The sequence below is a fragment of the Amphiprion ocellaris genome, chromosome 7 (assembly GCF_022539595.1).
Source record: "Amphiprion ocellaris isolate individual 3 ecotype Okinawa chromosome 7, ASM2253959v1, whole genome shotgun sequence".
Classification (NCBI taxonomy): Eukaryota; Metazoa; Chordata; class Actinopteri; family Pomacentridae; genus Amphiprion; species Amphiprion ocellaris.
The window spans coordinates 3,780,030-3,799,518 of record NC_072772.1 but is presented as its reverse complement, the minus strand read 5'-3'; the positions used below and the strand labels follow the sequence as shown (position 1 = coordinate 3,799,518).

The following is a 19,489-nucleotide window of genomic DNA, read 5'->3' as shown; positions in this document are numbered from 1 at the left end:
CAGATACTTGTGATCAAATATCTAAAACTAATGACATTATGAGCAAAGAGGAAATGTTCGAATGCAGACTAAGGGGTGTTAGCTATGAGCTCCAAGCATCACTGTTCTAAAGCCTCACAGAGCCGCTAAGAGTGGCTGTGGACTCTTCATCATGTTAAATGTTCTTTTATCTGAGATTAAGTCTCCTCCAGTCAAATTAAGTCAAGTTTCAATGCAGACTAGCGCCCATCAAGTCACAAACCCTTATTTTGGTGACTCAAGACCAAAATCAGGCCACAGGTTCAAATCTGAAAACTCCAGCTCTGATAATTTCATGACTCTTCATCTCATTTTTCTCCTATCTTTTAATATTTTCTCTCCCTTCTCATCCTCTCATCCTCCTGACCTTCCCTGTCCTCCTCCCTCTCTCCCACTGCTCTCTCTTTATCTCCTCTGATTTCCTGAGGTGCTGGGGATATCGTCTCGCCACAGAGTCTGATGTTGTGCTGTCTCTTCTTGCACAGAGGAGCTGATCTCTCCCTTTAAACTCAGACTTGGATAATGTCCCTGTTAGTCTGCAGCATCTCTATCTCTCCCCTCTGCTGCCTGCAAACTACATACCCATTCGTCAAGTCAGACAAGTGGATGGAGGGAGGAGAAGGGGAAAAGATGAGTGAGTTGAAGATCAATAGGAAAGCCCTTGATCCTTCACTCATTCCTCCCACTGGACATCTCAACCGCTCAGACAGCTCTCCCTCCCTTTGTTCAGCTCTCCTTGCTGAACAGTGAGATGGATCTCGACCTTTTCTTCATCCCTTAAAGATAGCTAAATAGCTAAATAATTAGCTAATTAGCTAAATAATATGTTGACAGTCCGATCAGTCTTCACGCCAGTTGCATGATTCGAATATGAATAAGTCTTCTGGCTCAGGGTTAATTTAGGCAGCGATGGTTTTGCTGCTGAGCTGTACTAGTTTTGTTGTCTGATGTGACATCTGGTGGTGTCTTCTTGTAATACAACTTGGTAATCTGATGTGTTATTTCCCGCTCAAAGTGACCTAGTTGCACTATGGACTGCTGTCTGCTCTTTTACTAGAGGGAGAAAAAAAAACAACCAACACAAATGTCTCAGATTAATGCAGACAACCTATTGAAAAACCAAGGCCACCATGGAACAGTTTTTCTCAATATTCCCCATCACCTCTTTTTCCTCTATTCTTTACTGAAATATTTTCTACTAGGTTAAACATTTGACCTGATGAAATAATACAAAAAGGCCACCATACTGTATGTAGAGTCTTGGCATGTCTAGAATGTTAATTACTCTCGTTTTCCTCTGTTTTCATTCCAAACACTTTATTTCGGATGTGTATAATGTACAACAGCCAACATATTCATTACAGATGTACTGCTGCACATCTCAGATATTTAAAAGTGTAAAAATGCTGGCTGTAAATCATCAACATGACTTTACAAAGGCCCATGTCGAAGGCGGGATGCCGCACCACGCCCACATGTGCTGTCCATTGGTGCGCTTTCACGCACTGCGTCACAACTGCGCAGCACCGCTGATGCTGAAAGCACTGTTCCGGGTTATAACTGCGCAGCATCTACGTCAACATGATGTTGTGATCTGCGGGGTGTCTGCTGCCTGCAAACCAGCACTGTGTTTGCGAAAGGAATGAATACATCCACATCAACACTCCAAAAAAAAGAAAAAAAAGAAAAAAGTCTGGCTGCATGCGTTTGGATTTTGGAGACTGTGAGCGCAAAAAGCTAAAATGTTTTGAGTTGACAAAGAAGGGATTTTGCTCTGGAATGGACATGCGATGTGAAGACATTGTTCAGCCGCGAGGGCTCTGATTGCTTCTTAGCCCTTCAACGAAAAACCAACAGTCGATGAGAGGATCATATTGCCCCTCAGGTGCTTTTACGCGCAGCCGCTGCACGCCGTGGTCGAACAGAAAGTGTAACGGAGTCTGATTACGCACAGGAGGATGGTGGCGGTGATGGCGAGCTGCGGGGCGGCTTGTCACCTGGAAGATGGGTAAGTCTTGTTTTATTGTTCCTATGAGGTAAACAAAGACATGTTGGTGTGCGCGGCTGTTTCGAACAGTGTGGACGGATACATGCAGTGGATGCGGCTCTAAAAATTGGCTCTGCGTCCACACAGGAAGTGGTGTCTTTTGTTGCTGTCGGTTTTGAGCTCATCTATTTTGCACATTTTGGAGCAAAAACAAAACATCCGCGATCCTTGCTTCCTCTGTAAAAGCACACGTACAGCCTTTATAACTTAGCCTAGCGCCAAAGATACAAATGGTCTCTTTGTTTGTGTGTCTCTGGGCTGCACGCTGCTGTGTTGTTACATTGTGATCAGTCACACACAACCATGTACCATCATGCTGTTTGGAGAAAGTTGTTAACGAGTGAAGATCTAAAGCACAAGAAGTTGCATACAAAATGTAGTTTAAGAAAGAAAAAGTTAGAAAATGAGCACCGCAGGAGAGAAAATAACACATTTGTTTATTTAAATGCCTACCTCAGATACATACAGGCAGTAAAATAGGCCATAACCTCCCTGTTAACAGCTGGTTGTTATGGTTGATAATACTATAAAACACATGTTCCATGTGCTTCACGAGCTTCCTAAACATGCAGTTTATTTGTTAAACTCAGGACAGTCCTCATTTGTTTCATGTCAGTTTCTTTATACAATGTAATATTATCAGTTGTATTGTGACCCACAGACAGGTGAGGTGATACTGATGACTCACTCTCCTCACTATGTTGTTTCCATGGCTTCATGCACCTGGTGACCCAGCTGGAAAAGTCCACTAGTGCAGCTCCAGCCTTTTCAAATGTACCGTAAAATTGGTAAAACACCCAGTTTTATTTGACAAGCAGTAGCAGGACAAGATTCGCTACATGACTGGAATAAATCGAGGCCTTGACCCACTGTAAACATAATCGAAAGCAGCAAGGCTTTATTAATGAATGAATGCAGCACAAAGTCAACAGTTTTTTTTTTTTTTTTTTGTTCCCTTGGTTATGGTTGCAGTCTAACTGACAGTTGTTTATCTCCACACAGATGTCCCCTCTCTGCACTGTGTTTATAGAAAGTTGTAGTAAGTTTGAGTAATGCCCCGGCGTTTATCTTTCAGCAGAGACAGAACGAAACCCCTCACAGAAGATTCTGTTATCGTGCTTTGTAGGTGCAAGATAAAAAGACAAGTGAGAACAGAGAAAGTGTCAGAGTTTGTGCAAGGAGTTTGTTCATTGTTTGAAAACATTTGAGCGATGAAAAGCAAACTTTGCTCACAGGAAGGGGTGATTACCATGGCGACTAATGAGCCTCGGCATTGTTGTGGTGGGTCAGTTTGGCAGACATGCCATCGAGGTGACCTTGAAGGGGTGAAAACTGTGTTTCCTGTACAGATGTTTAAAAGCAAAGGAAACCAAAGCGCCTTATCAGGATCAACAGACAGCAAATATGAGATGACTATTTGATCTCACTTAATAATCCAGGGGTTCCTGATTCACCGTGTTGCTTTTGATCACACAGATCAACATTTTTACGACTGAGAGAAACAGGAAATGACATAGGTTGACCTACTTTTTCACACGAGCTGCTGGTGAACTTGTTCTTCTTGTGAGGTTGGCGCTGTTTTTTGCACCTGAAGGATCTCAGGCGTGTTGCGTCTTGTAGGATGTCAGACTTTGTAAACAGGTTGCTCCAGTCCTCTGCTCAGACACAACATTTATAAAAATAGTAACTGCACTTGGAATTGACTCATATTTTTTTTACTGATACCACAATATTTATTCATTACTCTATTCAGCTTTTATTAAATCATAGAGTACATTAACGTATAAAGGCTGTATTTATAATGTAGCCGAGAAAAAAAACAATAGATGCATTAACATTAAAAACATAAAAAGACAAAGTTAATTATTTAGTCAGTAAAAACAGCCGGCATCATTTAAGTTGTTTCAGTGAGGATCCACATTGAAAGGCAGTAATAAAGTGATGCAGAGGGGCCTTATAAATAAATAAAACCTAGTGTCTGTCGTGCCGTACAGAAAGAGAGGCCAACCTATGCTTTTGCATAGAGTAATAAATCTTAATGCAGAGTAATAAACAGTGTCCAAGGCCATAAGAATTGCCACTGATGCACGCATGTATAAAATATACCACAGTGCAGTGGGAATCATCATTTATTACTGTAATAAAGAAGCCCATTTTTGTTGTTATTTACCCACTATTTTGGACACAATATTCAAAAGTCAGCATCTTATCGATCCAGATTCCTAGATATTTGTACCACATGACTCATAGTAGACATGAACAGTCTGTCTAAAGCAATCTTTTTGAAGATCATGTATTTAGTTTTATCTGCCTTAAGAACTAATTCATGCTCACTGAATCTCGTAACTCAAAAAAGTAGTGCCAAAGGCTCTGGCAGCAGATATGTATATGTATATGCAGAACACAGATATGTTTTCAGCATAAAGTTATACATTCTAATCTGATACAAAGGAGTGAAGGGCATCTATGTAAAGGTTGAACAGCACAGGCCCCAGGAATGAGCCTTGTGGTACACCTTTTGTAGCTTGAACAAATTCTGATTTAACATTTCTAATAGTCCCACACTGCTGTCTGTCCACAAGGTAACTCTGAAACTGTTCAAAGGATTTAAAAAAAAATACCAATGTCAGACAGCAATAATCAGAGTGATGCTCAGTGCCATGCAGTGTCTAATTCCATAATGCTTTAGATTAAACAAAAAACAATGTCACAAATTAACTTAAACAATTTTGACACCCAAATTTTGTAAACTAATAACTCTATGTGATCATTACAACATGATCTCAATGAAGGCAGATACATAATAATTTTAAATAGTCCTTTTGTTTAATGGGAAAAGAACCCAGTCTTTCCATGGCTGGCTTCCTTTTCCATCAACACTCCTCTGAAAGTGGGTCAGAATGGAAGTTTGGGCGAGAAGGTGAATCTGTTGGATGATTTGATGTGTGACAAAGTGAGATGCAGGCCGCACATTTCCTCATTTTCTTATTCGCATGAGTGTGCATGTTCACATTCAGAAGCAGAAGTGGTTTACTATTGGTGTAAGAGCCGACACTGCAGCTGCACAGTTTTAAGCACAATCATTTTTAGCTTTAGTCGCCATGAATTCTGTTTGATTTATAGTTGTCTGAATGTTCTCTCCTCTGCCCTACAGAGATGGAGATATCCCTGCACCTGAAAACAAAGGTAAACATGAATCCATTTTTATTCCTTCCCTCCCCCACACTATTAGCTGCTCTTTCACTTTGTCAGAGGGCACATGCAGCGCTGGATGTATCTGTTTTTTATACAGTGATTTTACTGTACTAATGTTTAATAAGTGTGCGCCCCCATCTTTTATTCTGCACTACTTTCCTTTTCCTGCCTTTCTGTATATCTTCCCACCTGTCTCACTTTGGCACCGTGTGGCTTCCCTACTTTCCATATCCTTTGCATTAAAGGGCACCAACATTTATGCACAGTCATATAATCACTTCAGCCCTCGTGGGTTGGGGTTACATTCGCTCTTACAATACTCTACACCAGTACACGAAAATTCTATTTGTGATTACAGAATTTATTTCCTGTATTTTTTTTCTAGTGACCCTCCATATAGTTTTTTTTTTATTCTCAGGCCTCTGAAAAAGAAAAGTTGGCTTTAGTACATATGCAGCTCAGTGATCTCACTGTTCTATCCTGACAATAGTTACGACAAATGGAATCAACATATGGGAGAAGGACATGCTGATTTAATATAATATAGGTGCTTTGTCCTTTTTCAATGGAAAATACCAAACTATTTTTATGAGTTTATGTAACCAAACATAGCTCAACCTAAATTTATTTTAAATTTTAGTGTATATCCTTCAGTGATGCCAAAGTATTTGGCTGATTTAGGGAAAGTATGTCTTAAATGGTTTGCATGATATCTAGAAATTTTCCATTGGATTCAAATGTGCACCCAAAAAAGCGTTAACGAGTTATAAAATCCAACTCATATGTTGGTTAGTCGATTGGCCTGTCAGCAATGTGTTCTCTGATGTGAAAACTTTATTGTTATTGTACAGAGCATAATGCAAAAAAAGCTTCTCCTAGTGATTTAAACACACCGTCACCACACAGTTTGCCCAGCAGAGCAGCTCCGATTCCATTCTTTACAATTCTGCCAGCACTGTCTGCAGCACATGTAGCAGAGCACAAATCACAGCTGAGCAGCCAGCGGCACTGAGTTAAGTGGTGTCTTCACTGTAAGCTGAAAAGTTAACAATGACTCCATCATTTTCTTTCTTAATATTACTGTTAGAATAGAATAGAAATGCTTTATTGCTCCCCAGGTGAAAATCCGGTTGTTATAGAAGCAAACAGAAAGAGTAAAGTGACCACCACAACAGAAAAGTAGAAAATATAGTGTAACTATGAATATAGAAAAACATACTAAGATGCAAAATGCATGAAGTGTCAAATGCTAACAATAGAAATATACATATACTCTTACATGTGAATACGTGTAAATAAAATGAACCAATTTATCAATATGGGTTTTTTTACTCTCTAAAAAGTGGTATTGGTCTCAACCCCAAAAATACAACCCAATACATTATGCATCTGACAGTATGAAAACTGATTATTTTAGCAACCTTAAAGCTGCTTAAGAGGAAAATTGTTGGAGCTCTCTGAATTTGGTCAGAGGTTAAGTGATCACAGGCCAAAAGAATGCCCTTTTTAGTCATGCTCTTGTATGATTTTTGACCAGCAGATGGCAGGGAACTACCATGAAAACTATCCAAATCTTTGAAGCTTCACACTGCTCAGTGTTTGGCTGTGTGGTTGCACATTCGTTGTGTGTATCTGTGACTGTGTTTGCTCTCCACCTTGTTTGTCAGTCTGATGAAAGGAAGCAGCAATGCCAGAGTAAAGAGGAGGGATGCCTGCTGGCTCAGCTGTGAGGCGGCAGAAGCAACAACACAGAGAGAGATTGGCCATAGGAGGCAAATGAGGACAAGGAGAGAGGAGTGGCGAGAGAGAGGGAGAGTGCATCGAGGTGAAACAGACAGATTGAGCGAAGTGGAGGAGAGAGAGTTTGATGAGGGAGGCGCTGCGAGTAGAGCAGCGATGGCAGCATCTGCTTGTTAGTCTAAGATAAAACTCTGTGGGCCAGAGAGGATGGGCTCCATCCATTAGGCAGCCAGGCACTCAGCCAGATGGCCCGGTCCACGGACATCCACCGCTGCTGGGAAGAGAGGAACAGCAGCTTCCCCGGACCCATCTATATAAAATGTGCCAGAATGTTAATGCATGGCACTTATCACAGGCTTCTTCACGGGGTGCAACAGTTCAGCTGCTGTGAGTGATGCATATGTAAAAGCTGGTGGTGTAATTCAGCTGCGCTCAGGACTTTTTTGATGACTAATATGGTCAAACATTAAAAAAAAACCAAAATGCACAGTACACAAACCTAGAAGTAAACTAAAACTAGAGGTCTCTCTGGGGCTGCACCTGCATTAATTCTGTACTTCTTTTTCTGACACTTTGATGTACTTCACTTCAACCTATTATCGCTTTTCTTATCAAGGGGAAGTTTTGAACAAGTATAAGTGTTAGGTGTGATGACAAATTGAACACCTAAAGTTTATTAGAGGAAGAAACTGAATCTGAATATTTATTTATTTCGCTTTAAATATTTTTAGTTGTCATTCGTTTCTTATTTTACTGCAGAGTTTTGGTTCCTGTTCTGGTTAAATTAACACATGACTCTGAATGGGTTTGCTCTTCCTGACACCTGTTGCTGGTTAATATGATAACCACAAGAATGGACTCATGATGTTATCAGACCTTTGAAAGTGGCTTAGTTCCCATAATGGTGATGATGCTATGGTTAACAACAAGTTAGAATGATATATTAATAGTTATGACTAATAAGGTGGAAATTGCAAGGACCTTTTCCCATATTTTGACATGATTGCATCAGCTTATGCAGCACTCACTTCAAAGCAGTTACTAATTTCTTACAGATAACCTGACAGAAAGTGACAGTGGTTCAGGTAAGTGCAAGTTTAACCTTTGTGGCATGAATCCCTTTTTACTCATCATTCACTGGCAGTTCACTTGAAAGATGCCTCTCATTGCACATTGATTTGTTGAACAGAGAACACAGGTACATCCACTGAGGAGAGCTCAGAGGAGGAAGAGGAGGATGAAGAGGAGGATGAGGACTCTGGTGAGAGAAACACAGTGAAGAGCTCAATCACAGATCACATCTCAAAAGAATAGTTTGACATTCTGTAAAGTACAATGAGAAGAATGATGACACTCATGTTTCTGTGGTAAACATGAAGCAGCAGCGAGCAAATAATAGTTTGCCTTAGCTCAAAAATAGAAACAGACAAAGAGCTATTCTGGTTTTGTCTTGACCTGAAAAAGATCTGTCTACCAGCCTCTGTAGAGCTCATGAATTCACATGTTATCTGCAGCTGGTTTATCCCTGTGAACCCCAATCAGTTTCTAAGTGTTTTTTTGCTCCTGTCATATATTTACTCACAGTAAAGTTTTTTACTGCAATATAAAGTCCTGCACCTCTATGGAAACAGCACAACCATCGCTAGAAGTGGAGAGAATTAAAAAATGTCTTTTGTGCAGTAGGACGCAGGTGTAATACCATAAATCAATTAAAAAAAGTGAAAAACAAGTACAAAATTTTTACTTCTTTCATTATTAAGCTTACAAAAAGTGAGAAAGCCCAGAATTAACATGTACAACAAGTGCCCAGAAGTATTACCAATACTGGAAAAAAAATGTGATTCTACATACTATGGATATTTTACTACTTTGCATTTTTAAATGTGTAAACACAGCCTGCAGTTCAGTTAAAAAGTCACAGACTTTTTGTCACATTAGTTGTAGCTGAGTTGCTATTAGCTTGATGGTTGCACACAATATTTAGTCTTTATCTGTTCAACCATTTTCGGCAAATATTTAAGCGACACGCATAGAATAATGTGATTTGGATGAAATGTCACAATTTTAAGCTTAGATTTCTGTTTTTCCAGTTTTGACTTTTTAATCAGCGAGCCTTCCAGGTGCTAGTAGGTGGATTTGGTTTTGACCTTTTCGACAGCCAGGCCTGCTGTTTCCCTGCTTCTAGTCGTTGTGCTATGCTAACCAGCTGCTGGTTATTTCCAGACATGGTCTCAATCTTCTCATCTAACTCTCAGAAAGAAGGCAAATAAGCAGCTGTAACAAAAAGTCTAACTAGTCCTCTAACTGTTACTGTTTTCCACCTTCTCTTTTTTCTCATTTTTCAACCCTTAGCAGAAGTTGGTGCTGAGAAGGAAGAAGAGGAAGAAGGTAAGAATTACACCCTATATCCAATTCAACATTTGGTCATGTGCCAGATTTAACACAACATGGACTGTTTTAATTGCTTTATTGCATTTATGTCCTTCATTTTCTTTGCAGATAATGAGGAGACCAATGCAGAGGAATCTGAACATGGTAAGAAACATCACTAAGCAAAATGTCTGTCAACGCCTGTGACTGCTCTGCTTATTTAAAACAAACTTGGTCGTTGTTTACATGCAGACAGCCACGTCTGCTTGTTGTAGCAGTCGCCATGGCTTTGGTGGTAACTCACAACCGCATCATCAAAATGTCCAACTCTGCTGGCTTTTTTGGAGCTCAATTTGACATATAATTGAGAACACCCCACCCTCACACATGACCAAAAACCTGGCACACGATGTAGAGTTTGTCAAGGGCGTCTGCTAGAGGTTTAACACAGGATTTCAGCCACTAACATACTGTAAATTTTCATATTATAATACTGGATCTGAATTATTTCACCCGTCAGAAGCAGTAGCTGGACCTGAAGCGGAGGTTTTGAATGGGAAAGGTAAGCAGATCGTAACTGATGCACTTCAGTGTGGTGGAGACAGAGTCACCTGTCTTGTAAATAACCTCCTGTTTGTTGTCATACATCCTGACAGATGAGAGGCACTTCAAATTATGCTGTGAAAAATGCAAAGCCATCCAGCAGGTGAGCCCAGAAACCAGATGCTATCAGACAAAATGTGGTAAATCTAAATGTCTTGTCTGCCTCATGTTACTGCTGATACTTGCATAGTTTGACATTCTCCCTGGATTTTGTGGAGGACTTTGGATAATTCTTTCCTCAGTTGTTTATGTCTTTACTTTGGTGCATTTTCGGTGTTAAAATTTCAACAACCTGTGTGTGCTTTTGACAGAGCCATGGCAATGAACTCGTCACCCCCAGGAGGATCTCCAGGGGACGATTCCAGTAAGTGTGACATTGTGTTTCTGCAGCACATTCGCGATTGATTATATACAGCACTCCTGACTCTGTGTGTGTTTGTGTGTTTTAGGGTGCAGCTGGAAGGAGAGGGCACGTATGAGTGTTCAGTCACCGGCCTGGTTTTTGAAGCATCCGAGCCAGTTCTGGTGCGATACTCGATCTTGTCCTGGTCCAAGTTTGGTTCGTTCCTGCGGGATTCCTGGAAGTTTGCCGGACCCATCTTCAACGTGGACACGGTCAACAAGGATGCGTCTGTGCTCAAGTCCATCCAGTTCCCTCACTCCGTCTGCCTAGCTCGTAAGAACATTGAGCATATGATTTTTAATTAAGATTCTGGCCTCCTGTGGAGACTGTGTGGCCAATTAGACATAGCTCTGATGAACATTGCAGCAAAGATGTCCCCTGTAGGCTGTAATAAATGCAGTTAACAGTTTGATTTCACTGTTTCAACTAAAATATGACATTAACACCTACTTCACAAATTGATTTTAGTAATAAGATATGATCCATTTTTGGGCCGCAGTATAACAAAATTATGCCACACTTAAAAAATGGCCCAGTTTAAAGAGATTGGGTATGAAACATTACTTGCTTTTTTTTTTTTTTCATCTTTGCAAAGATCCAGAAAATGAGATGACATTCAGCGTCTTGCACATAAAGAACAACCGTCCGCTCATCGAGCCGACAGTGGACCACTCAGGTAGCCATGTTAAGTGGAATGTGACGTCCCTGTCTCCAGTGGGTCCCATTATTCAGACCAGCCAGGCTGTCGAGCACCACGGGGTGGTTCTGGTCTACAAGCAGCTCGGCAGTGACAACAACAACTACAGCTTCCACGTCTACCTGGCAACAAACAGCTCATCTGATATCAAGGTAAGTGCTGTTGAACACTGTGTGTGGCTGATTGCTTTCGTTCTCGATTGTGTTTTGCTGTTTATCTGACAACAAGATTACGCAAAAACTACAGAATTTCTTGAACTGTGGGGAAAACCCATTAAGTTTTGGTCTGGATTTGAATCACTTGGAGGAGGATGCACTCGCTAAGTGCTTGTCGAGTTGCTAAAAAGTCGTCAACAGTATGAAAAATGGATGCATTTATTTAAATGGACACCCCCCCCCCCCCCAAATTTTACATGCCATTGTGGTGAGGAAAAAAGAACCTTGGCCTTTCTTGAAAGTTGCCACCACTATCTGTCTTCTCAGGACCCAGTATCTGTTCCTGTACAGCCATGATGGTGAACTATTGCAGTTACATTAGTAGTTATGCAAGTTTTCTTTCAGTGTCCGAGAACATAGACATGTTTGTTAAATGCACATCATCCACGTTTTTAAAGACATGTCTTATGTATATGTAAGTAAATGTAAACTGTGCCATCCAAGTTTGCACAACCTCCTGATGATATTTGTCTTTTGTGTTTACGTTTTTCCTTTGCGGCAGAAGCAAAAACAAAACAACCACAGCCAAAAAAAACATTCATGAGATCAACATATGAATCTTCCTACATTTTATAATCAAAAATTTCAACTACGCCAACTACCTACTGGCTAAAACTTCAGCAAAAAACCTCACCTACGAAACAGTAAGTGGAAAAAAAGAACAGAATTAAACCCAAAATGTCACTTTCACTTTTTGTTCGTTTTAGTTGCTGCAGTAGCGTTGACTTCATAGAATAAACCACAGATTTCCAAGCTTGTGCAATGCAACTATCACGGGTATTAATGGCCTTGTCAAACCACCTGTGGTTTGTATTATGATGATTTTGTGGAAAAGAAGTAAATATATTTTATAGAATAGCTTTCATATCAAGAACAAAATGTTAGTGGATGAAATCAGAATGGTTTGTGTAATACTATAAGTGCATCATTCACGTCTGACCACCACATGACAGTAAAATGCTTTTTTTTGAACACTATTGCTGAAATCACTCAGGAAGTCTGTTTGTGGTTGTGTTAACATGCAGGGAGGATGGAGCTGGTGAATAATCATACTACATTTATTGTAACCCAAATATAACAGTTCCTAAAAATAGTAATTTTCCATATGATGTGTTTTTTCTTCCATCACGGTGTACACTATGTTGCTTTGACCTTTGAGTGATTTGTTCTTTTGAGACGCCCTCAGTTTAGTCATTTTCTGACACGTCCTCTGCTTCGTTTTGTCTTCCTGCTGTCCTAATGTACACTAGGATATACGCAAACAGGTACAAGGATACAAGAACCGCTACATCAAGATAGACAAGCCTCCCACATGTAAACTGGATGAAGGGACGTATCGTCTCCTGAGCGAGCCAGAGGGAGAAATCAAACCTCAGGTGTGGCTCTTCACAAGAAGTCATTTAGTTCAGAACTTGGGTTATTATCACCTTCATAATCATCCCTATAAAAAGGTTTTCCTTTTGCTTATTCACTGACCTCACAGCTAAATTATATTCATGTGTCTCTGTGCAGGACTTGAAATTCACCCTCGCAGTTACAAAGATGAAAGGCTACTTTGAAGCTTTCTTTGAGCAGGCTCCTCCTTTTAAATTATCTCTTATAGAGATTAACACTGAAGAGACTGTATGGTCGGCTACCATCAGAGAAGGTACCAGCGCCTTTAGCATCACACTGAAGACACTTGTGTTGAGGTGAAACACGTTTGTAATTTGGTTTCTGCTGCAATGTCATTTATATCCATCATCTGTTCTCTCAGGTGACTGCGTTAATAACTCCGAAAAGAAGCCAAGGAAAAGAACAAACAGTACGCCTCTTGTTTTTAATAATATTCCATTTTTCCATCACGTTTTCAGCTTCTTCAGGTTGATACATGTCATATATGTCTTTCTCATAGGCAGACAGAGGAGCAGCAGCCCCTCAGAAGAAGAAACAGTCTGTAAAAGACCGAGATGGCAGGATGAGTCAGGTGAATTTCTGCATCTTTTACCAGCTACAGATTTCAGAAGAACTCAACCTTGTTTTGACCAAATCACATGAACAGTCCACGTCTGTTTGAAATTACAGTAAAATAAGTTGTGTTTGTTGTGTCTTTCTCCAGATGGGGTAAAAACAGCGACGACTCAGGGCCTGGACATGTCAGAGAAGCAGCTACTGCAGGTGGCCAAGCGGCTCGGGAAGGAGTGGAAGCAGGTGGCCATCTATCTAGACTTGAACTCCCGGGAGCTGGACGACATCCAGGCGGCAGAGAAAGATGTGACCATGCAGAAGCTGAAGATGCTGGTGGAGTGGAAGAGAAGGCGGCCGGGAGAAGCCACGGCGTACCACCTGTGGAAGAGCGTGGAGGACCTGGATGACTTACCAAATGAGGTTAATCAGACACTGCAAGGTAAAACAGCAGACATGCACATAAAGCACATCAAATGTACATGATGATAATAAATAATCATAAACAGTAGGTTGCATGGTCAAATTTTTTGTTGACTGATAAATAATACTACAGAAAAAACACCTGTGATTGCGATTTTTCTGTAAACATCTCCTGGTTACAGCTTTAGGAACTGGCCAGTCAGATCATATCCACTATTACGTGATGTGAAATTGGTGGTGAAGCCTGAGTCAGAGCTGTATACTGTAGCAGCCATCTCCTGGAACTTGAACATTTTAGTCACAGATTCACTCTTACCACACGTTACGGGAAGAATATTAAAAGTTCAGAGTTACCAGATGATGCCGAGTCATTTAGAGAAGAGTTGGTTGCGAGCCAAATAGAGTAGCTTATGCAGCTACAGTAGATGTATGCAGTGGCTCAGATATATTTTGCTTCTCTTGTGTTTGTTTACAGATATGATGGACAATCGAGCAGCTAAGTGAACAGAATGTGAACTGAATGGACTACTGCATATCTGTTGCTCCATCATTGGGAAGATGCAAAATTCTCAGGAATACAGCAAAGCAGAGGTGACTTCTGGACTAAACATCAGCCCTTCCCTCAGTGTGTGTTTCTCTTTTGACTTTCCAGACATAAAACCGTTGAGTTTATCTTTTTGCATTTTGTGAAATGAGCCATTGTCTTGACTTTGAATAGGCATTTCCCCCAACTTTATTCAGATGTGGTCCTTTGGTTCTGTAGAGAGAGCAAAACAGTCAAGCTGTACTAAAGCATTGAATTCTTGTGTATCTGGAATTTGATGCTCGTCATCATCAGGTTTAAAGATGACCAGTCAGGATTTAGAGGTCATTGAGATATTTAGTAGCTAATTTTGTAGCCAGTAATAATAGTAATTGTAGGTGCTGCAGTGTTTCAGCTGCAAAAACTGGGAAAATCCAACCTGTATATATTGTTTCACTTTGAACTGATATTTTTGTGGAACTTTTTATAAACAAATTAGGCATTACACCACACGCACAGCCACGTGACTGTCCAAAGAGTTATGGACTGAACGTGGTAAGGTTTTCTTTGAAAAAAAAATTCATCGTGAATTTTGGCGCAAAAAAACGCCATAGTATACTATGTCGAAAAATGCCATTTTTCAACATTTTGTAAAAACGTGCCATATGATGAAATAATGTAAAGGAGGCCGTGAAAAACACTCCAGGAAGGTTTTCTTTAAAAAAAAAAAAAAAAAATCATCATGAATTTTGGCGCAAAAGAACGCCATAGTATACTATGTCGAAAAAAAATGTCATTTTTCAACATGTAAAAACGTGCCATATGATGAAATAATGTAAAGGAGGTGGTGAAAAACACTCCGGAAAGGTTTTCTTAGATGAAAAAAAATCATCATGAATTTTGGCGCAGAAAAACGCCATAGTATACTATGTCGAAAAAAAATGCAATTTTTCAACATGTTGTAAAAACGTGCCATATGATGAAATAATGTAAAGGAGGTGGTGAAAAACACTCCGGAAAGGTTTTGTTAGATGAAAAAAAATCATCATGAATTTTGGCGCAAAAAAACGCCATAGTATACTATGTCGAAAAAAAAATGCAATTTTTCAACATGTTGTAAAAACGTGCCATATGATGAAATAATGTAAAGGAGGCCGTGAAAAACACTCCGGAAAGGTTTTCTTTGAAAAAAAGAATCATCATGAATTTTGGCGCAAAAAAACGCCATAGTATACTATGTCGAAAAAAAATGTCATTTTTCAAAATGTTGTAAAAACATGCCATATGATGAAATAATGTAAAGGAGGCCGTGAAAAACACTCCAGAAAGGTTTTCTTTTAAAAAAAAAATCATCATGAATTTTGGCGCAAAAAAAACGCCTTACTATACTATGTCGAAAAAAAAATGCAATTTTTCAACATGTTGTAAAAACGTGCCATATGATGAAATAATGTAAAGGAGGGCGTGAAAAATACTCCGGAAAGGTTTTCTTTGAAAAAAACAATCATCATGAATTTTGGCACAAAAAAACGCCATAGTATACTATGTCGAAAAAAAATGTCATGTTTCAACATGTTGTAAAAACGTGCCATATGATGAAATAATGTAAAGGAGGCCATGAAAAACACTCCAGAAAGGTTTTCTTTGAAAAAAAAATCATCATGAATTTTGGCGCAAAAAAATGCCTTACTATACTATGTCGAAAAAAAATGCAATTTTTCAACATGTTGTAAAAACGTGCCATATGATGAAATAATGTAAAGGAAGCCGTGAAAAACACTCCAGAAAGGTTTTCTTTGATAAAAAAAAATCATCATGAATTTTGGCGCAAAAAAACGCCATAGTATACTATGTCGAAAAAAAAATGCAATTTTTCAACATGTTGTAAAAACGTACCATATGATGAATAATGTAAAGGAGGCCATGAAAAACACTCCGGAAAGGTTTTCTTTGAAAAAAAAAAAAAAAAAAATCATCATGAATTTTGGCGCAAAAAAACGCCATAGTATACTATGTCGAAAAATGTCATTTTTCAACATTTTATAAAAACGTGCCATATGATGAAATAATGTAAAGGAGGCCGTGAAAAACACTCCAGAAAGGTTTTCTTTGAAAACAAAATCATCATGAATTTTGGCGCAAAAAAAACGCCTTACTATACTATGTCGAAAAAAAATGCGATTTTTCAAACATGTTGTAAAAACGTGCCATATGATGAAATAATGTAAAGGAGGCAGTGAAAAACACTCCAGAAAGGTTTTCTTTGAAAAAAAAATCATCATGAATTTTGGCGCAAAAAAAACGCCTTACTATACTATGTCGAAAAAAAATGCGATTTTTCAAACATGTTGTACAAACGTGCCATATGATGAAATAATGTAAAGGAGGCCGTGAAAAACACTCCAGAAAGGTTTTCTTTAAAAAAAAAAAAAAATCATCATGAATTTTGGCGCAAAAAAACGCCATAGTATACTATGTCGAAAAAAATAATGCAAATTTTCAACATGTTGTAAAAACGTGCCATATGATGAAATAATGTAAAGGAGGCCGTGAAAAACACTCCAGAAAGGTTTTCTTTGAAAAAAAAATCATCATGAATTTTGGCGCAAAAAAAATGCCTTACTATACTATGTCGAAAAAAAATGCAATTTTTCAACATGTTGTAAAAACGTGCCATATGATGAAATAATGTAAAGGAAGCCGTGAAAAACACTCCAGAAAGGTTTTCTTTGATAAAAAAAAATCATCATGAATTTTGGCGCAAAAAAACGCCATAGTATACTATGTCGAAAAAAAAATGCAATTTTTCAACATGTTGTAAAAACGTACCATATGATGAATAATGTAAAGGAGGCCATGAAAAACACTCCGGAAAGGTTTTCTTTTAAAAAAAAAAAAAAAAAAAATCATCATGAATTTTGGCGCAAAAAAACGCCATAGTATACTATGTCGAAAAAAATGTCATTTTTCAACATGTTGTAAAAACGTGCCATATGATGAAATAATGTAAAGGAGGCCGTGAAAAACACTCCAGAAAGGTTTTCTTTGAAAACAAAATCATCATGAATTTTGGCGCAAAAAAAACGCCTTACTATACTATGTCGAAAAAAAATGCGATTTTTCAAACATGTTGTAAAAACGTGCCATATGATGAAATAATGTAAAGGAGGCAGTGAAAAACACTCCAGAAAGGTTTTCTTTGAAAAAAAAATCATCATGAATTTTGGCGCAAAAAAAACGCCTTACTATACTATGTCGAAAAAAAATGCGATTTTTCAAACATGTTGTAAAAACGTGCCATATGATGAAATAATGTAAAGGAGGCCGTGAAAAACACTCCAGAAAGGTTTTCTTTAAAAAAAAAAAAAAACATCATGAGTTTTGGCGCAAAAAAACGCCATAGTATACTATGTCGAAAAAAATAATGCAAATTTTCAACATGTTGTAAAAACGTGCCATATGATGAAATAATGTAAAGGAGGCCGTGAAAAACACTCCAGAAAGGTTTTCTTTGAAAAAAAAATCATCATGAATTTTGGCGCAAAAAAAACGCCTTACTATACTATGTCGAAAAAAAAATGTCACTTTTCAACATGTTGTAAAAACGTGCCATATGATGAAATAATGTAAAGGAAGCCGTGAAAAACACTCCAGAAAGGTTTTCTTTGATAAAAAAAAAATCATCATGAATTTTGGCGCAAAAAAACGCCATAGTATACTATGTCGAAAAAAAATGTCACTTTTCAACATGTTATAAAAACGTGCCATATGATGAAATAATGTAAAGGAGGCCGTGAAAAACACTCCGGAAAGGTTTTCTTTGAAAAAAAAAATAATCATGAATTTTGGCGCAAAAAAACGCCATAGTATACTATGTCGAAAAAAAAAATGCAATTTTTCAACATGTTGTAAAAACGTACCATATGATGAATAATGTAAAGGAGGCCATGAAAAACACTCCGGAAAGGTTTTCTTTGAAAAAAAATCATCATGAATTTTGGCGCAAAAAAACGCCATAGTATACTATGTCGAAAAATGTCATTTTTCAACATTTTATAAAAACGTGCCATATGATGAAATAATGTAAAGGAGGCCGTGAAAAACACTCCAGAAAGGTTTTCTTTGAAAAAAAAATCATCATGAATTTTGGCGCAAAAAAAACGCCTTACTATACTATGTCGAAAAAAAATGCGATTTTTTCAAACATGTTGTAAAAACGTGCCATATGATGAAATAATGTAAAGGAGGCAGTGAAAAACACTCCAGAAAGGTTTTCTTTGAAAAAAAAAATCATCATGAATTTTGGCGCAAAAAAAACGCCTTACTATACTATGTCGAAAAAAAATGCAATTTTTCAACATGTTGTAAAAACGTGCCATATGATGAAATAATGTAAAGGAAGCCGTGAAAAACACTCCAGAAAGGTTTTCTTTGATAAAAAAAAATCAGCATGAATTTTGGCGCAAAAAAACGCCATAGTATACTATGTCGAAAAAAAATGTCACTTTTCAACATGTTGTAAAAACGTGCCATATGATGAAATAATGTAAAGGAGGCCGTGAAAAACACTCCGGAAAGGTTTTCTTTGAAAAAAAAAATCATCATGAATTTTGGCGCAAAAAAACGCCATAGTATACTATGTCGAAAAAAATAATGCAATTTTTCAACATGTTGTAAAAACGTGCCATATGATGAAATAATGTAAAGGAGGCCGTGAAAAACACTCCAGAAAGGTTTTCTTTGAAAAAAAAAAATCATCATGAATTTTGGCGCAAAAAAACGCCATAGTATACTATGTCGAAAAAAAATGCGATTTTTCAAACATGTTGTAAAAACGTGCCATATGATGAAATAATGTAAAGGAGGCCGTGAAAAACACTCCAGAAAGGTTTTCTTTGAAAAAAAAAATCATCATGAATTTTGGCGCAAAAAAAATGCCTTACTATACTATGTCGAAAAAAAATGCAAGTTTTCAACATGTTGTAAAAACGTGCCATATGATGAAATAATGTAAAGGAAGCCGTGAAAAACACTCCAGAAAGGTTTTCTTTGATAAAAAAAAATCATCATGAATTTTGGCGCAAAAAAAACGCCATAGTATACTATGTCGAAAAAAAATGTCACTTTTCAAACATGTTGTAAAAACGTGCCATATGATGAAATAATGTAAAGGAGGCCGTGAAAAACACTCCAGAAAGGTTTTCTTTGAAAAAAAAATCATCATGAATTTTGGCGCAAAAAAACGCCTTACTATACTATGTCGAAAAAAAATGCGATTTTTCAACATGTTGTAAAAACGTGCCATATGATG

General features: G+C 38.2%; 1 protein-coding gene across 5 annotated transcripts; it reads left to right on the top strand.

Moving 5' to 3' along the window:
• The first annotated feature begins 1,356 nt into the window (after positions 1-1,356).
• si:dkeyp-97b10.3 (uncharacterized) lies at positions 1,357-19,071 on the top strand. Of its 5 annotated transcripts, none has more exons than XR_008602348.1 (18): positions 1,359-2,026; positions 5,220-5,251; positions 8,056-8,085; positions 8,190-8,261; positions 9,353-9,388; positions 9,500-9,535; positions 9,891-9,932; positions 10,027-10,076; positions 10,285-10,337; positions 10,423-10,649; positions 10,972-11,225; positions 12,539-12,664; positions 12,801-12,936; positions 13,045-13,092; positions 13,183-13,254; positions 13,387-13,674; positions 14,131-17,054; positions 17,992-19,071. XR_008602348.1 is itself a non-coding variant. In XM_023291598.3 (17 exons), the coding sequence occupies exons 1-17, from the start codon at positions 1,977-1,979 to the stop codon at positions 14,157-14,159; spliced, it is 1,578 nt and encodes a 525-aa protein (XP_023147366.2). In that variant the 5' UTR covers positions 1,357-1,976; the 3' UTR covers positions 14,160-19,071. The 5 variants fall into 5 exon arrangements, 2 of the variants coding, with proteins under 2 accessions (XP_023147366.2, XP_023147365.2); XR_008602350.1 differs by having other exon boundaries at positions 14,131-17,991; positions 18,146-19,071; XR_008602349.1 differs by having other exon boundaries at positions 14,131-18,145; positions 18,757-19,071.
• Positions 19,072-19,489: the final 418 nt, after the last annotated feature.

What these genes read in the sequence shown, in the direction of transcription:
- si:dkeyp-97b10.3 (XM_023291597.3), top strand. Translation starts at nt 1,977, where the DNA reads ATGGTGGCGGTGATGGCGAGCTGCGGGGCGGCTTGTCACCTGGAAGAT. An exon ending in AGGGAGAAATCAAACCTCAG is followed by an intron (nt 12,665 to 12,800) that starts GTGTGGCTCTTC and finishes GTCTCTGTGCAG; the next exon opens with GACTTGAAATTCACCCTCGC. An exon ending in GGTTAATCAGACACTGCAAG is followed by an intron (nt 13,675 to 14,130) that starts GTAAAACAGCAG and finishes GTTTGTTTACAG; the next exon opens with ATATGATGGACAATCGAGCA.